The 19,558-nt window shown below is 43.9% G+C and overlaps 1 protein-coding gene across 1 annotated transcript; it reads left to right on the top strand.

Moving 5' to 3' along the window:
* The first annotated feature begins 1,305 nt into the window (after positions 1-1,305).
* Positions 1,306-19,488, top strand: LOC138262213 (uncharacterized). Its single transcript, XM_069212056.1, has 9 exons — positions 1,306-1,709; positions 3,704-3,817; positions 9,162-10,847; positions 11,458-11,557; positions 11,982-12,130; positions 13,856-13,968; positions 15,704-15,793; positions 16,682-16,804; positions 17,433-19,488. The coding sequence occupies exons 1-9, from the start codon at positions 1,643-1,645 to the stop codon at positions 17,613-17,615; spliced, it is 2,625 nt and encodes an 874-aa protein (XP_069068157.1). The 5' UTR covers positions 1,306-1,642; the 3' UTR covers positions 17,616-19,488.
* Positions 19,489-19,558: the final 70 nt, after the last annotated feature.

The following is a 19,558-nucleotide window of genomic DNA, read 5'->3' as shown; positions in this document are numbered from 1 at the left end:
AGTTTGAAATTTGATGTGCTTTTCGTTCTTTACATTCTAGTTCAACAAAGAGAAGGTATAAAATGTTATCTTCATTCCTCAAAGGTCTTCTCTTTGCTTTAAGCACTTAGATGCACGTGGTTTAAATGTGTGATTAACATTTCTAATTTCATATATAATCGGAGAGTGAGAACGGTTTAAACTGAAAAATATTCATAGATTAAAAACCAAAATCGTTATTAATGTCCGATGGTTCTGTCCAATAAATTGTTAAACTGGGTTCTCAGACGTGAGCAGCTAAGAGGCCCACCTAGTAGAGCTGTTTATCGAAATATTTTTCTGTCAGCTTAGCCAGGCAGTTGTGTGTGTGTGTGTGTGTGTGTGTTTTGTTTTTTTTGCTACAGAGAAGCTGTGCTGATAAAACGGTTATAGCCAATGGAATTAAGTGGCAGAGAGCACCAAATTATGCTGCAGGGTTGATCAATTTATGTGGCAAGAAAAGTCCAGTTGTGCATTTACAACGCCAATAGCTCTAACAAGCAAATGCGAGACCTTTTGCATTGCAAATGCTTGTTTTTAATTGCGTTTGAAGGATTCTTGTGAGAGTCTATTGAATCCAGCCGTCTAGATATACAATTCATTTCTCAAAATCTACTGAACGTATTTACCCCAAATCACAAAAAAACGTGTTTTCTGGGCCAAGATGCAGTTTCCTGCCAAATATAGACTAATTCCATTCAGCAGTTTCTGCAGTATCTCTTCCTAAAAAAATCTATGGAAAACACATGGGGATTTTGCATTTTGGGACCCCCTAGGCCCCCCGCCCCCCTTTTTTTTTTCTAGGTCCCGCTTGACAGATCACCCCAAACTTTCCATGACAAGACTAGTCAAAAAAGAGAACCTTTTGTGGAAGTGTCAAAGTTATAAGCAAACCAAAAAAGCCATTTCCTAAACTTAAAATGACCCGGTGGCAACCACCGCCGGGTATAGGATGGGTATATTCCACGTACACTGTGGGTTAACATAAGCCTCTGCAGTCCCCACAGTGTGGGGTGGCTGAGCTTCAAAGGTAGTAGGTGGTAGGCCGGGGGGGGGCATCAGTGTACTTTCCAAGGGGGTCCCTCTCAAGTTTCGTTACTGCACCTACACCCTAGACATACTGCCGCTAAGGCCCATGGCTGGGCAAAACCCTAACAATTATCTCCATTGGTTTAGTCGTGACGTATTTAAATGTGTAGAACTCTGGGAAGGAAAATTAATTACAGAAACCACGAGGAACCAATCGAAGCTCCTCCTGGGATACAGGATATTCCACGATGTGCAGGCAGTGGCCTCTGGGAGTTACCAGTGCTCGTTTTATTAAAAGGTGAGCTCACCGCGGGGGAAGTCCACACCTGCCCTCAGGTCCTCGGTGGCTGCACTCACCTTTGTTACTGCTCTTCCGGGCCCTTCTACCCTCGGAGTCCCTTGTAGCTCCTCCCACTCCCAGGGAGGCTGCAGGAGCGAGGAGGAAGCCCTGAGCAGGCTTCACTGGCGCACCCTCTGCTGTGAGCGTGCACATAAAGCGCTTCCTGGCCCGGGCGGCGCTACTGGTTCATCCTCGCTTCAGAGAGCCACACTCATCCCCGCTGAGCACCGGCGCCGTATCCAGACGAGCTGCAGGATGACGGAGCCAGGGAGGGCCCCCGAGCCCCTTCACTACTCGGTCGGGATGCTGTCCGTCTCTGCAGGTAGGACCGATGCCAACGTTAAACTATGTTATTAGCTGGGAAGATAGCTCAGTGGCTTAATGCACGTGCCATGGAGATCCGTGTACAAGCTAATCTGACGCCGTGAGCGCGACGTTCAGTTCATTCTCGCCACTTTATCACACTCGTGTAGTGCATTGTAAGAGGTGTATTTTACACCGCGTAGATGCCCAATGATGTCAAGTGCCGCGTTAGTATTAAATTGAACAATATAGGTGAACGCACAGTTCGCGCAAGCGCTGAGTTCATCTTTGAGAATCAGCTGTCAGAAAATGTAAAAATAAAGAATTTAAGGATTTCCATGGAAAGAAACACCCGAATCTATGACCCAGAAACGACCATGAGCTTGAAGTGATGTCACAGTCTGGCAACGGGCCCCTGGAGGGACGTCAGAGACTGTGACATGTCTGCATAGTGATGTCACAGTCTAGATTGATCCGGCGCCCTGGTTTTGCCGGGACAGTCCCGGTTTTTACCAGGTGTCCCGGCAGAGTTCGGGAAATTCAGCTCATGTCCGGGTTTTTAGAGATGGTTGACTGAAAGCGGTGGGGGAGCCTTTTTATGTTTTCCAAAGTAGGGATAGTTAGCAGCTGTTATAAGAAAGCAATTTAATTAAGAGGCACGATAAGGGGTTTAAAAATGTGATTTTATTTAAGTTCTTAGTGCCTCTGCTTTAGTTTTCTGCTGTTGAGCGCTGTCACTCTGCAGGCTCGGTGGAAGTAAAATTGTAGCCCTTTTCTGTTTCTATGAAATGTCCCGGTTTTTTACTTTAAAATTCTGGCCACCCTCTCACAGTCTGGTGTTGGAGTCCAGACGCCACGGCCTAAAGTCGTGTTCCATCAGTGACGTGACCGTATGATGTCATGTCTTGGCTCGTGTATTAATGCTCTACCCAGAATATCCAAACTATGACGTCACTTCAAGACGAGCTTCAGATCCCGCTCAGAGGAAACACAATTCTCCGCACTAAGGGGCGTATTTACAAGGCCGGAGCGCCACCTTGTACCACCCTTGCGTATTTTTTTTTTATTTACGCTAATGCGGCGTTAAGGAGGCCTTTCTTCCGTGCCGTATTTACAAAGTGGCACAGTGCTTGCATTGCGCCACTTTGTAACCCCTTGCGCCACATTTTACCTGCGCCAGGAATAATGTATGTAAGGGGGGCGTTCTGACGCAAGGAGACCCTAAAAAATGGCACAGTGAAATTTACATTATTTCACTGTGCCAGTTTTTCCGTAATTTGTAAATGCCTGCTCAGAGCAGGCGTTAAAACGATGCACCTATTTTAATCAATGAACGTCCCTGGGCTTTGCTGCACTCTGCATAAAAAATGTTCATGTTATTGTCCTATCGATCGCCATGGCGTGCAGTATTATGAAAAGGGCGCAACCATGGTGGGACTGGCGCATCAGGACCGATGCGCCACTTTCTTGTAAATATGCCCCTAAGTCTTTGTCGAGTCGACAACTTAATATTGAAAACAGCAGCCTGGACTTCACAGCATTGACAAAGCCAGTAGGTTTGGCTTTGTATAGTTCTTACAGACAGAACATACAGGAAACATGCCCACATAAATGTGTATGTGTAGGTAGAGCACGTTAGTTATTGGAGTTCATGTCCCAGCAGACCAGCACACATCCATGTTTCCGGGCACACATACAAGCACACACACCAGGAACCCGTGTACACATCTAACATGCAGCGGCGTAGCTGCGGGGGGCAATGGTGTGTACAGTGGAAAACTGAAAAAGAGCATGTATTGTAAGAATAGGTACCAGGATGGCCAGTTTCCACACAAAAATGGTTCAAGCTGCATGGATTTTAAACAAAGAGGACCGAGCGATGAAATGACTAGTTAGATTTCCTAAATGACTCGTTGTATTTCTTGGAACGCCATTGGCTGAGCTGCTGCTTAGGATGAAAGCCGCAGGGTGAGGGGTGTTGATCTTTCAGTGCTGTTTTTGTTGTATTTCCAGGCTCTCTCCTGCTGGCTGTGCGGTCCTACAGCTCCAACCGGTCCCCGCCCCTCATCCCCAGCACAGCCCTGGGGGTCCTGCTGGTCACTGTGGCGGCGCTTCTGGGGTACACAGGTGAGACGACAACCGCCGGGGGGTGGGGGGGGGGGGGGGGCGGGAAAGGGGTGCAGACGATTGTGAGGGGTGGTGAGTACCAGGGTACGGTTAGGATGAGCTAAAGCCAAGTTACTCTACTAACTTACTGGGTGACTATAGTGTTTGTCAATGATGAATGAATGAATTATACTATTTACTAAGCACAACTGATACCCGGCGGGCGTCTTTGTGCTAAACCTATCATGGACAGAGTTAATCTGAAAGCCAAGACTGTCCGCTTTCAACTGAACCTAAAAAAACACGTTTTTAAACGTTTGCAAAATTTCTGAAAATTCTTCTCGCCCTTGGAGATTCTGCCACCATACTCCATAACCAGGGGCCCAGCAGAGAGAAAGCTCTTCCTCCCGGTTTATAATATCGAGTACCAATGCTTGCATCCGAGGACCACCATGGCGAGGCTGGTGCTGGTGGGAGAGGACTGAACATGAGACCCCCAGGCTGGAGGGCCGGGTCCAGGGTGTGGAGAGTGTCCAGTTAGCGCCACGACACACGGTCCGTGTGTCGTGGCGCTAACTGGACACTCTTCACACCCTGCGACAGAGTGAATGTCCGATATGGACAAGCTCGAAACACCAACTCTTAGGAGAAATCACGCACCTGAGCTAAAAACATTCAGTAGAGGCAAAAACCGAGTGGCTCCCGTTAAGCCTAAATTAAGTTTATTACAAGCATAATACTGACAGGAGAGCTCAAGAGATTCATGTCAACTTAAATACAATAGTTACCACTGCCATTTTAAAGAGTGGACTAATTACATTGATGCGCTGAAGCCCACACTGCTAATTATCACCAAATAAACTTCATCCAATCTGTCAGACATATTTTGCTGATATTTCACGGGCTGCACAGGTTTGTGAAATGTTAGGCCTTTTTTTCTAGTCTCGGGTGATATCTAAATTCCGATGGCGCAATTCGTGTAATTTCATGTTATGTATGTTACGCAAAACTCCTGAAATCATTCCATTACACCGGTCATGAATGACATCACAGTTCGCAGCAAAATTCTACCACGGGAGTGTGGGAACAGCAAAGCAACCAGAACGCGAGCGACTGTTCACAGCAATTGTGTTTTGTGGACTATTTTTTGGCATTTTTTCACTAAGAGCTAAATTACAAGTAGCTTAATTAATTGTAATTGCACATAATTTCTGCAAAATGTGTGTAATTATGCAAAAGCAAATTATGTGAGCTTTGCACATCGGGTCTTCACCAAGAAGACGAGTAACCGTTGTCTACCAGTAGCGTCAGGGGCTGTAGATACTGATGCACCCTCATGTGATGCCAAGTACTCCTACTTGGGTGTTGACTCACCCAAAGGTAGTGGGACCCTGCACTCAAGGCTTAATGAGGTGCAATGGTCACAACAGCATTGAAGGCGCAGCTCACAAGTCCACTGTAGTGCCTGGAAGCTGTTACCACTTCTCAGTGCCCTGCATTAGTCTGTCAATGCTTCTGGGTGCCAGGCATCTTGTTAAATCAAGGACACGGTGACATACTTGGCCTTTGTCTTAATGTTTCAGTGGGTGATGATGCAGCTCAGTGGGTTTGACCACAAGGACCCCGAAAAGTACCAACATATCCCATTAAAAAAACCCACCCAAAATGACCTAGAAAAAGCAGCCTTAAGGGTAGGTCCTTTCCGAGTGGTAAAGAGAGGTGGGTGGAAGAGACATGTCTTAAAGTCAAGTGGCAATGGACTCAGATCAGAGAGACCATTTATACTCCAACTCCTCCCAAGATCAGTGTTTCAAGATGCTGAGAATCAAGTTCCCATTCAAACTAGCGTCCCTGGGGGTGGCAAACTGTGGACCCCAAGTCTTGTAATTCACTAGCGTTGGTCATAACTTTTCAGTGGCAGATTCACCCACAAGACCTTTGGTACCAGTTGGACCCATTCATTCCCACTGGCAAAAGGAGGACAGCAGATGAGGATTAGGGTCCTATCACACGATTAACCTGTATGATTAACCCGTATTCAGTAAGCGTAGGTCATCAAAGCTGGTTCACATATTTCCAGAATTAAGATGACCAGCCCCAGCCAAAAAGAGGCATAAAAAGGAAATTGGGGAAAAACAAAAAACACTTATGCTCCTCTGGCTGGAAAAGGGCTTTTACAGGCTATAGTAAAGCTGCAAGGGGCAAGGAGGAAGTGCAGATTCACCAATAGCAGCACAAAAGGATGATGGACAGAGTGTTGACACTTTTCAAACACTCACCCCCCAGTCACAGATCTGGGTTTAATCCATTGTTCTTTTGCTCACCGTACCACCCCAGTTCAGACCCAGCCATATGCACATCAGTCCTGACCCTGTTCCCCATGGGAACAGTTCAACCTAAACTGCCAGGCCAGGCCCTCCCTGGACCAGAAAACAAGCATCCTGGGAATGATTTCAGGGTATCACCCTTCATCAGCCAGGCTAGCTTGAATCCAGTGGCACAGTGAGCACCGGACCCACATCTGGGTATACTGATGGACGGAGTGCTGAAATGTTTCAAACACTCACCCCCAGTCACAGGTCTGGGTTTAATCCATCATTCTTTTGCTCACCGTGCCACCCCAGTTTGGACCCAGCCATATGCAAATCAGTCTTGACCCTGTTCCCCATGGGAACAGACTAACCCAAACTGCCAGGCTAGGGTATCACCCTTCATCAGCCAGGGTAGCTTGAATCCAGTGGCACAGTGAGCACGGGCCCCACACTTGGGTATACCCTTCCCACGCAGGGTGACTTTAGCAACACAAAAGGATGATGGACGGAGTGCTGAAATGTTTCAAACACTCACCCCCAGTCACAGGTCTGGGTTTAATCCATCATTCTTTTGCTCACCGTGCCACCCCAGTTTGGACCCAGCCATATGCAAATCAGTCTTGACCCTGTTCCCCATGGGAACAGACTAACCCAAACTGCCAGGCTAGGGTTTCACCCTTCATCAGCCAGGGTAGCTTGAATCCAGTGGCACAGTGAGCACGGGCCCCACACCTGGGTATACCCTTCCCACGTAGGGTGACTTTAACAACACAAAAGGATGATGGACGGAGTGCTGAAACATTTCAAACACTCACCCCCAGTTCCATCGTTCCTTTGCTCACCATACCACCCCAGTTTGAAAGCAGTCCTTTGAAGGTCAAGAATGCACTCAGTCATCACATTATGAAGATGTTAGTGTGGCTGTGGCCAGAAGCGCTGCTCCTCTTGCATGTTTTATATGAGGGGGATGGCTGCCCAATCCATGCTTTTCTCTCCTAGAGAGTAAGCACATTACTGTTTCTACTCTCATTGGATCCCACATGGATTATTGTAGGAACCTATGCAATGGGATGGAAGCCACCTGCTTGAGATGCCTGCACATGAATCAAAACCAGGAGGCCTCCCTGGTAGTAGGAGATTCCCAGCTCGGTCTTCCATCCCCATCCTAAACTCCTTAAAATGTCTGCCTAGTCATGCTATTAATATTTTTAAGGTGCTGTGCATTGTGCCCAGATCTTTATACTGCAAACCGCCAACGTTCTTAACTAAACATTGATCAGATATGGTCCTTTCAGAATTCTTCACTTCACCAGGCAACCACTTCTTTCTACAGCCAGATTTTGCAGAGTGCACCTGGGAGACTGTGATGTCTCGGTGCTGGCAGTTTCACTGTGGAACCTAATAGCTCCTACCCAAAAAGCAATTGCCAGCTATTGTGTTCAGGAAAGTCATTTAAACTAGGGCATCACTGCACTTAAATCTGAATTCATCATCCTTTCCTCTTGGCTTCTAAGCAGGGTCACTTCTCTGACTTGCACCTGTCCCCAAGGCTGGACTCAGTTTTGTCTTGTAGTTAACCTTCAAATCATGGCATACCTCAGTGGAGCAGCCCAGAAGCATGTTTTCCAGGCCTAGCTCAGGAACAAGGTCTTCTTTTATTCTTGGTTCAATCATGTCCTTGGTGTAAACTATCAGCGCCTGAGCTCTTGTCCTCTGAGATGAGGTTTGCATCTCTTTCTAAGTGTAACTTGAATGATGTGTATTGGACATGAAATGCTGGAATTTTAGACAGGTTGGGGCACTAGGGGACACAACGGCCAATCACCCATTGAAGTACTTTAAAAAAGCACAACTGTAGCTACTCCCTCACTGAGCACATCTTCCGTAGAGCACGCCTTCTCCATTAGACTGGAGGCGGTTGCATCAGTGGTCAAAGAGGACGCAGACTGGGCCACATGTAGCTAATTTATCCTTTGTGTGCATTATCCCTGGGAATACCGGAGTACTGGGATGTCAGGGCAAGCCAAACAGGAAACCAGACGAAGATGAAACTCCTGCACTGTCTCCATGATGCAGTGCGGATCTGAGAGTGGTGAAGGCTGAAAGGCCTGCACCCTCAGTTGGTGAGGATCCATTGTGGGCTGTATGCAACATGCCCATGCAGTCTCCTCACACAGCACACACTTGCACACTGTACTTACACATGAAGGATCCCAGTTATGGGGCACCATAACAACTATTACTAAGGAAAAAAACAGCGCCCCTCCCCACTAGTCACTGCTATCAACCATCATTCCTCCCATGCACAGTAGTCCCCCACCACTGTGTTCACAGAAACCTCAAGTTCATTAGAACTCACTCAGGATTCTATAAACTGTGAGGGCACCTGCCAGGGGATCTGCAGGGCACAGTGCTAGGGTCTACGTGTTCTTTGCTCGGGACTCAAAATTACTGGGGCAGTGGTTCCCAACCTTTTGACTTGTGTGGACCCCCTGAGAAGGCTTCGCGGACCCCCAGTGGTCCCCGGACCACTGTACTAGGGTACCACTCATTGCAAAGGGTTCTGAGTTTGCTATTGCACACATAGTCTGGGAGCAAAAGAAAGATTGAGCGATTTGACACAATGTACAATGTTTTCTTTTCATATTCATTTTTCCTGTTTTCTTTACGGTCTCTCTATTTTCTTTCCTTTGTTTCTTTTGTTCATTGTCTTGTTCTTATCTTTTCGTATTCCTTCTGTTTTTCTACCCGTCTTCAATTTTTTTCTCGTTTCATCCTTACTCTTTCTGATTCCTTTTATTCATTCCGTCTCTCCCACATACACACACTCTCTCTCTCTCTGGTTCTCTCAAAGGCATATATTTTCCATTTGTATCTCTGACAATATCTGTCTCTATTTTTCCCTTCTATCCCATTCAACCCTTTTTGTTCATCTCTCCCTTTCAATCCTTCTCCACCATATTATGCTCTCTTTCTCTTTGTTCTTTTAACTGACAGTCATTCTTTGGTAGCTCATTCCTTCATGTGACTCATTTTCTCCCTCTCTCTTGCAGGAGTCCGAAAGAGCCGAGGACATGTCCCTTTGTTCGTGTCCTTCTCTTTGACGGTCTCAGCATTGTGGTGCAGCATGGGAGTTATCTACATCCTGGAAGGACAGAAATTCCTGACTGGAATCCCGGATCTCCGGAATGCCATGGTCCCTGGGCTGGCCGCCTTCGCCCTGGGTCTACTTATCATCAGTGCTGTTGGGGCTCTTCAAAAGGAAGTGTTTCTCTCAATAATGGCTCTGGCCCTCTCTCTCTCAGCTGCCCACGAAATAGCCACGTATTATGACAGTAGCTTCGGCTTGTCTGCCGTGGCCTGTAGTCACCTTATTGTTTGTATCATTGGAGTTTACTTTTGTGTAGGACGAGCTGTTCATATCCTTACTACGAAGCGCATCTCCATCCCTGGCACTGATATGGCAAAGGCTAAAGCCGATGATAAGTCCCCGCCTAGCGTCTCTAACAGAAATGATTTGGTGGTCATTGGTCTTCTTCTGAACATGGCTTCTGCCAGTGTTTTTGGCTGTAGGGTCCTTGGAGTGACCACTAGCCTCTTTGTGGGGCAGGTGCCCTGGCTCTGGACAGCAGCACTCTTCCAGATTGGCATTTGCGTCCTATTGTATCGTTGTTTCGATCCCCTGCCAGCCACATTCTTTGGCTTCACCTCTGTCCTAAGGTTTGCTGAGGGTTATTTCTTGCTGTACCGGGTCTGGCAACCCAATGAGCCTGTGTTCCCAGTCCCATTACTAGTCGTCTTTGCTATCTTGTTTTCTGTCCTAGCCCTTTTCATTGTTGGGAAGAGTTTGTGGGATAGCCTCTATCTGCTGTTTTTTGTGGCATACTGCATAGCTGCGGCATGTCACCCTAACGGTTTCTTCCACGGTGGATCCCAAGGGGTGAATGTGGCAATTTATGTGGCATCAGCTATAATGGCTTTGGCTAAACTTTACAATCTGAAAGCTCCTAACAAGATCCCGTTAGGGGAGGGGGTTTTTAAGAAACTGTCTTCTGCCATGAGTTATTTCAAGTTGCGGCAAGAAAAAGAATTGCATTTCCCCTACCTTGGCTACTCTAAGTATGCAGATGGTGAGGTGTTGGGTCATGCGTGCAGCGTCCTGGCAGCCTTTGCGATCACTATGGCTGTAGATCCAATGGACCCACGTGCCACTGTGGTCCTCCCATGGGTGGTTGTCTCTGGTGGGATTCTGAAGCTCCTCTGTGGGTCGGTTGCCTTCTCTCGTGGCAAGACCCTAGAGAGCTGTGCATTTATTCTCTATGGATTCATGTGGATCATCTGGGGTCTTACTAGATATGGTGGCCTCTACGGCTCCACCAGGGGCTTCCACGTGGCAGTAGGCATCATATGTTTCATGCTCTTTAATGGCTTCATTATCTTCTGCACGCTCTTCCTGAACATAGCTTGGTTCCTCTACTCCCTCACCTTTGAGCTCATCCTCATCAGTTTCTTGTTGGATGCAGTCAATGCACTTCCGGTTGGGTATGACATTGCTGTCACTATCATTTTCGGCTTGGTCAGCTTCTACTGTTTCCTATCAGGGCTGATCAGTACCACCTTTGAAGAGCCTCAACTGCCTATGGGTCAACCCCTAGTAAAGCTCCAGGGCTTTGGAGGTGGATCCTCAAAGTGCCCTCATCTTCCTGCCAGGAGGACTACATCTGTCAAGCAGATTGCAGGTAAGGATACTTCATGGTAGTAACATGTCAATGAATTGAATGAATCTAAGAATGGTTGACGTGGCTATAAAGATCAAGGAAATTCTGATAATCTTTCATCTTGAATTGCATTGCAACTTTTCAACATCTGAGTACTTTTCTAGATTTGGGAACAGTCATATACAAATGAGTCATGAAAATAGTTCAGCATATTGTGGGTTCTAGTCATCTCTTACCCTCCATTAAAAACAGACACTAGCTGTCCTGACAAATAGCAAACAACACTCTCCGTCCTTTCCATGCCGAGGCTTTAGCATGCTAAAAATCCTGAATTACTGACTTAAGCAATGAACTGGTGCACACTCCGTGTGGCTCTCAATACCTTTCCAAAACGTAATCAAATATTTTTATAGGTTGCATATTGATCATCTCCTGCCTCTAACAGGGCCTAAATACAATAGTGCAGAAGTACACTAGATTTTGGGGTCAGAAAAGACTAACAAATCATTACATTTGCAATACAACCAAATGATTCTTCTTAAAATTGTCTTATTTATCTAAGAATATTTGTATATATATAAGAAGGTTGGCCGTGTGTTCCTAAAAGAATGGGCCCTTTTTTCTGTTGCAGAAATCATGAAAGATGGAGGAATCTGTGGGATCCCCACAGACACTGTGTATGTGGTGGTGGGAGCCTGTAATCGCCCGTCTGCTGTTGAGAAGGTGTACAGGTAGGTGCTTAGTTGCAGTTCCTATCTTTCAATCTGAGGTTATTGGTACTGAAACACTTGATTTAAGATAAAACTCCACAATGAAAATACTGTGCCAACTAATGACCCTTGAAAACAGATTTCTGATTAGGGATGTGTTGTGGGTAGATTGGAAGCTCCCTTTAGCGGGTCTCAATCAGGTCGCCTGAAGAGGAGGGGGTGCCTTGATTGTTCTTTGACGGTAAGCTGTAGATACAACTCTACGGATCTGTCTTTTTTGCAAGAGTCGGGAGTTCCACATAAGTGATATCTACTGCAATGTCTGATGGGCTGGGCACAGTGTACAATATTGTATCTGAAAGTGGCATTTAAAGAGAAGGACCTACAGTGATAGTGTCCAAAGCTTCCTTCCACACATTTGACATGGTTCTTATTTTCCATCCAGGACCAAACTCAAGCCCAAGGATGCCCCCATGTCGATCTGGATCTCAAATCTGAAACAGCTGGAGCCTGCTCGGCATCTGTTCAGTCCTCTGCTGTGGGACTTCATGCAGGCAGTCTGGCCATCCCAGATTAGTTTGGTCATCACAAGAGGTAGGCAACTGGTTCTGGACCCACCAGTTTATGTTTATGATCACCATTGAAGGTGGTGGTTTATATCTCCTTTGTATGTCCACCCAACACAGACACATTGAGTGGAAAGACTCAAAGATCTCCACGTTTACTCATTTTTCCTTTTTCAATACTCACACTTGGCACACAAATTTGACACAGTCTGAAGCTTTACCCTCCGCAGTAAATATTATTGTTTATCTATATCTGTCCGTACTTGCTGGCCACCGTCTCTTCAGGAGAGAGTTCTCTGCATCCACTACATTTTCTATAAAAAAGTGTTTTCTTGTTACCTCTGAGAAACCTACAGCCTTAGGTGTAGAATTTGAGTATCTATAACCTGCTGCTGCTAAAAATATTGTTGCATATTGCATCATGTTTAACTCCACCCATATGCCCTGTTTTCCTTTTTTTGTGAGGTATACCTATTCAAAACCTGAAGCCAGTAGCTTATTTTAAGGTTCTAAGTCTTTCACATATCACTTTTTATAGATTAACCACCAAGTGGAACTCATTTAATCTGTTATTAGGAAAGGACCAGATTATTGCAATGTAGTGTATACCACCTTTTCCTAAAAGCTCAATGCTAAATTATAAGAAGACCAAAACATTAGCCACAAAATACCGCAACACAAAGAAACAGCATCAGCAAAAATCTATCATCTCTAAGAGATGGAAAAGTAACATTCTAAGTTTTGTCCCCTGCTTGTGAATCTTTCTGAGTGAAAGCTTAGAATACCTCCATACCTTGACCAGTTTAGCTTCCATACCTGAAAAAAACTATCTAGCTGCACTTTAACTACCCAGTAATAACTACTAGCATAAATTAACACATACAAACACTAAGGTATGCTCTGTGTGGTGAGAAGATCCTGACTTCATGTCACAATGGATACTTCGTTGAAAACCCAGAGTTGCAATACTTACTTGGATGGTGCACCATAGGCCAGCACTACCCGGTTGATCGGTTAAGTTAATTATTATCCTTGCATGTCACATGGACCAAATTTCTTATTTGAACTTTGTTGATGATGTTATTTGTGATAATACTCATGAAAACAACAGTTCAGTAAATATATAATGCAAAAAAGAAATACCCCAAACATACTTTATTCGAACAAGGTTACTGCACTCAATAGCCAGTAGAGCCATTGGGGCAGCTGACCTGCTCAAGTGACTACAACTACCTTGCGGACTAACCTCCCACGATGCAAGCAGAACCTGGTCACATACTTCTTCAAGGGCCACTACCCCTCACATTCCGACCTCCGGCTTCTCTGTAAATGCCAGTAAATTCTACCCTTACCTCTCTCCCATTGATGTTGCTCCCTAGCTAACACTGCACTACAAAAATATCTCTAACATACATACATAACAAAGCAATACACGTGCTTCAATTTTATTTGTCAAAAAACGTTTTTGATTATCCCAAGCGGTGCCATGCACATCACCATAAAACAAATAAATATATTGATGCAATTTACAATAGTTGTCTCCCATGGATGAGCTAAATTTCAGCCGATCACATGGGTTATTTATCACTCATAGCAATAAACTCTTGATGTATGTTGAGGACCACCATGTTCTTGTGAATGGTCAATAAATGAGCCCAAGTAATTGGTGCTCAGAGGTTAGATGATTGTTGAGTGTTCAAAGGGTATCACCAGAATTTACTGATCTCTCATCTGTTTTATCTTTGATGAGCAGGGGACTGGCTGGACTGCTTTGGTCTGAAAGATTCTGCAAAGTACATCGGCACAGCTGAGAGCATTGCTATCCGAATCCCAGACTGCTCCGTAACCACACATCTGATAGATCAGGTGAGTGACTGCCTGGCACTGCAGTGGTACCTCTGCAGCAGTGGGGATGATCGTGACATCTGTGTATCTTGCAAGTGACCATGACTCAGGCTAATTGCATTGACTTTCAAATAGTGCAGTAAAGACAAATTTCATACTTTGGACTGGTTGGGAGGGCGGATGGATCACAATGCCATTTGAGAGAGTGTGATGAAGACACAAATTGGGATCCATCAAGATCAGCTGTAACACACTGCTTTCAGTAGGAGGAGTAGCAGATGTCACAATTCCATTCGAGAAGGGTGATAGATAAGCACATTACATGACCTCTGCCAAGGCGAATGGAACATTCATTGCTTTACCATTAAAAAAGATGGCTTATTAGATACTTCTCCATGCATTTGAAGACATTGAAGACCCTTCCCCTTACCATCAATTCCATTTGTAAATACAATATTTTTGAAACCTCTTGATGCCTTTAAACTCGATTAACAAGTGTATGTCTTTAAAAAGTGTCAGAATGTTGACCACCTTTCCTTCGGGAAGGCTAATACAACTCTATGCTTTTCATATAAATTGGGCTTACACTTAGCGGGAGGAATTAAACTTAATCTATCCACCCTCTGAGAAGGTGTATGTGAAGATACATTAATATGCATCACTGTATCCCGTGATGGATTCACAGGCCAAGCACCCCTTCAAGCCCTGTATGAAGGAGGTGCCCCTTCTATGCATGTGGAGGAATGGCCTTAACCATATGTCCTTTGAGAGAATGAGATTGTAGGCCTCTTCCCATGTCCTTCATAAATATGATGCATAGGAATTCATCTCCTGATCTAATGTGACTAATATGTTTCCTTGTTTGTTTTTAGACTTTTCAACAAAAGTTCAACTACTTGCCCTTTTAAAAAAAGGTGCAGGTGCCCCCTAATTTGAGTGGAACAGGCATACCCAGGTGACATGCAAATATAAAATGGTGACCATGTATCACTCCTCAGTGACACTCCTTCTATAGGAGATATATCCTTGAGCTGAACCAGTCAAGGAGATTTTGTATCCTAATAAAGTGGACTACTGAAATCTGGACAAGGCACAGACCCCTTTTCTTTTGAACTGGCCTTTACTCCCACCAGTAGTGGAAACACTTTGCCAATCCTTTGTCACTCCTTACCTCTATAAGCTTTAAATGTGTTATTGATAAAGAATCCACCAAACAGTACTCTTGGTGAGCACATCGGGATATATCCTAGGTCACCAAGAGAAGTGTATTCTTCTAAATTTGCTGGACATGACTGGCTAGTGATAAGCCTCTAATGATCTTCAGTGTATGGAAAATAGTTACCAGGATAATTTTGAATCCTTCTTCAATGACTAGTCACTGTCTAAGCACCAGAACTTAGAAGTTCCAGAACGTCTAAGGACCTGTTGACTTTAAACACTGGAAGTTGAGTGAACCCACAAGTAAGCTTCTGCCCCCTCCTTGTGATTGAAAACCAACTTCTATATAGTTATAGTGAGCACAGTTCTATGGAAAGGGCAAATTTCTGACACCATTGAGATAGGTACAGTTTCCTGCTATATTTTTTAACTGACACAACAAGGTCTTCATTCACGTGCTCTCATCAGAACACAGGATGCATATGTGGACGTGTGTATCTTCCTATCCTGTTGCAAGGTATGAAATGTTGAGTGTCACCATGAGCAAAGGCTGTGAGCTGTAAAGTTATGTAAATCCATTGTCTTTGCTTCTCCTCAGGTTGGGCCCATTGTGGTTTCTTCAGCCAATCCAAGTGGTGAAGCCGACACCACACACCACAACCAAGTGTTTGCCAAGCTTGGAGATAAGGTATCTGTTATAAACCTCAGGATTACAGCTTTTTGTGGTTAGATGGGAATGCAAAGTAGTGATTGAGCAAAGAGAACACCCATGTGGCATTGCTGCAGAGTAGCAGATAGCAGCAAACTTCAATAAACACTCCTGAATATAAACCAGCAGTTGTCTAGAGTAAGACTTACAGGTTTGCTGTAGACTCTTAAATCTCTACTCTTGAACTTGGCCGTATTCTGCTCTTCCTGAACCAATTGAAGTGCATCAATAATCAAAGGAGGCTTGGCTAGGACAAAAAACATTAGTGTGCAGGAGAGAATGTTTGATCTGGCTGTACCTGGGGGAAGGAGAAGAGTGCTAACATAGAATGAAAAGGGGAATAGACAAAAATACATAACAAAGGGAATATGTGGCTAGATCTGTATTAAATATTATCAAGCTCAGATAATGCAGTAGATTAAATTCAGTAATAAGATAAATGAGTGGTTACTGTGTCTTTCATACAGATCTTAGTGTAACTTGAATTCATAGGTATGGATGCAGCCATTGTATCATTGTGAATGGTATAGGATGCATAGCATTATTTGGACAGTACCAAAACCTACTATTAAAATCTCTAAAAGACATCTCAGTTTATGGTGTGGACTGTATAAGACTGCAGGTGCCTTGTGTTGTCTTCATGTTACTATTAGATTTGTATTTTTTTAATTCAGGTCTGTGGGCTAGTGTGTTTTATCACAAGTACTAATATTGGCACAGATTACTTAGCTCATACTCTTCTAGTTCTGACTGTAAACATTAAAAGATCACACACTTCTCATCTAATTAAAAATACCAACACAGCCTCGCCACCTTTGCTATCAGACTGTGTAGTTGTCCAGGAACTCATGTGTATTTGTTTCTCAGGTTGATGGAGTCCTCTGTGATGGGTCTTCTCCAGAGAACATCCCTTCCACCATTGTCAACTGTACCAAGATCGACAGTGGGACCATTGGTTTCTTTCGGATAGGAACAGTGCCCAAATCCCAGGTAAGCCCAGACTATTACTTTGCAGTGACACAGTTCAGACATATAAGGAGTGTAAAGGATGCCAAAGGCTCCTCTTGAATTCATATTCCAAGGTAGCAAATTGTGTGAGGGTCACACAGCCGGGTAAAGTATGGAATACTCGACAATTTTGATATATAGTAACAATCTATTTCCTGTTGATTCAGGCAGTCATTGAACATGAAGGTTAATTCTGGTTGAATGAAGCAATCTGAAGGCCGCCAGAGCTTCTATGCAACTTACAAAAATATGGAGTCTATAAACTACTAGCATTGTTTTGAAAGTGATGGGGGAGGTATAAGGTACAATACTATATTTTGTACCGAGCAGTACAAACAAGCTTTGCTATGGGAAGACAACCCAGAGAACATTCTTGTTTATTGAAAGATGTAAATTCTGAATGTTCTTACATATGGCAGAATGTCAGACCATTGATCATGATATCCCGGGACATAATGTTGAAAGAGTGAAATAGGAATTCTACTTGGTGTTAAACCAAAGGCTTTGAAATCCATTAATCTGGAGGCCAAGTACTATTAGTGAGGGGTGGGGAGGAAGTGGAGAAAGTACATTCTACTTTAAATAACAGTATTGATGGTTTTCCTTTCAGGTTCTGCAAATCTTTGAGGAGGTCCAGAAGAAACATAGCTCTGTGCAGGTCACACCACAATCCTTGAAGCTGCTAAACACGCCCAGCACCATGTCCGACCAAGTACAAAGTGATGGCTCTGAAGACACTCTGCAACAATCCTACGTCAATGAAGAATTCTCCACTGAAGATGAGCATCTGTGAGCATCACATTTCTAAAGAATAATGTCAACCTAAATGAGGGATAACTGCAGGACTCTTGAAGAAGCAGATCTACTGAGTAAACCACATTGTGAATTTGTGGTCTCTTCCTGTTTCAAATGGTTTCCTTTGAACACCAAGTAATAACATCAAGGACTCTGCTTATCTCATTATTGTAGCTCTGAAACAGTTCCTGGTTGACTTAGGGCTAATTGTCAAAGGTGTATAGTGTGATTGTGTGTGTTGACCTGGGGCTAATTGTCAAAGGTGTACAGTGTGTGTGTGTGTGTTTCTTCAGACACCAGGTTTCAGCTTGCTCACCAGTAGATGCTGCTTATCACTGTAGCAGAAGGAACACAATCCTGTTTTTTTACCCTAAACTGTCACTTACTGGTTTGTGTCTACAGAATTTCCAATGCAAAGATATTATAATTGAATGCAAGCTGTTTTGATTTGAAATTTCAATGGAAATTGAAAAACACATCGAACCTACAGCATCTACAATACCATGTTCAGTTGGACTTCTACCTCCTAAAGACGAAAGATTAGTTTGAGTAGACAACAGGCTTGATTCGGAGTTTGGTGGTATTTACCCTCTCCACCAGGGTGCGGAGGACATTACTTATGCCACACTGATGGACAGAGGTCTACCATATTTAGAGATCTCTGCTGACCCAGCGATGATCTCTGTACCTTCAGAGGAACTGCTTTGAGGGAGGTTACTTCAAAGGTATCCAAAAGTTTGATAGATGGCGGCCATCAAATTTAACGACCATCCACCAAACTTTTTGTTTTTCAAATACAAACTTCCAACTAGTGACCCCAACATCAAGGGAGTTGTTTCACTGGATGTGTGGGTCATTATGTGTGGGTGATTATTTAATTTTTTCTCTCCGTCACCACCAGGTTTAATGGTTTGTCTTTTGGGTTGCATTATGTGACTCTTCCAACCAGACCACATCGTGGCCTACTTGATAAGTGTAAGCAATACTTGGTAAGCCACTGCGAAGCTGTCTTAGGATTACAGTCATGTATGTTGTGATGCCCTGTGAGTGAAAGAGACCTTACTAGAACTTGGGCAAGCTAAACACAACCAAAGGCATCCCACTGCAACAAAGCTTTGATGCTGAGTTGTGAAGTAATTTGTGTTATGGGACACCTGGTGTATGTGTGTCTTCCTTATCTTTGCCATGTAGCCTCTTTCCAACTTGGAATTCCCAAAAAATTTTGTGTTTTTGTTATGTTATACCATGAAGGACAACTCATAATTTTATATTTATTTATTGATTCTTTTAACTTATTTTATTTACACTCTAGCGAGGGTGTCACAATCTGAAGATTGTTTTGTTAAAAATCAGTGTTCAACTGCACGTTTGCGGTAGACCAGGTTATTTGTGTTGAAACATTTGTATCCCACCTTGCTCCAACTTTTTAAAATGCTTTAGCCACAACAGCAAAATACTTGTTTTTTCTAAATGTTTTAGAACTTTATTTGCAGGGATTAGCCTGTGAAACTATAACGTATTAAATGATGTATGGCAGTTTACACAACCAGTGTACATAGTTGGTGGCTTTTCATTGGACACCACTAGTTGTTGCTGCTTCAGCAGAACCCTCGGTTTGTGTTTACATCATAAACTCTTTGCAGCTTGAAAGCTTTTGACAAATGAAAGGCCTATGTAAATGACCAATCACTTAATTAAAGGTACACTTGAATGCTGCATTAAAAAGTAGGAAAGCAGTCCACGTCTGTTTGTATCACAAATGCTCTTTGTACGTTTCTTTTTATTGGCTTTGTAAGCTGAAATACAATGTACATTTTATCACGAATGTTGATCAAGGTTTGACGTCCTAAAATTAAATTATTTTTTAGCATAAAAACAATGGATGAACCATGGCTTGTCTTCAATATTGCTACATTAATTCCCAATCAAAGTTAGCAAGAC

This window comes from Pleurodeles waltl, chromosome 10, assembly GCF_031143425.1.
Source record: "Pleurodeles waltl isolate 20211129_DDA chromosome 10, aPleWal1.hap1.20221129, whole genome shotgun sequence".
NCBI classification, from domain to species: domain Eukaryota; kingdom Metazoa; phylum Chordata; class Amphibia; order Caudata; family Salamandridae; genus Pleurodeles; species Pleurodeles waltl.
Note: the sequence above shows the minus strand (reverse complement) of the source record. Positions and strands in the feature narration are given on the sequence as shown.

Coding starts and splice junctions, on each gene's coding strand:
- LOC138262213 (XM_069212056.1), top strand. CDS start 1,643: ATGACGGAGCCAGGGAGGGCCCCCGAGCCCCTTCACTACTCGGTCGGG. Junction 11,558..11,981: donor GCTGTTGAGAAGGTGTACAG/GTAGGTGCTTAG, acceptor TTTTCCATCCAG/GACCAAACTCAAGCCCAAGG. Junction 16,805..17,432: donor GAACAGTGCCCAAATCCCAG/GTAAGCCCAGAC, acceptor TTTTCCTTTCAG/GTTCTGCAAATCTTTGAGGA.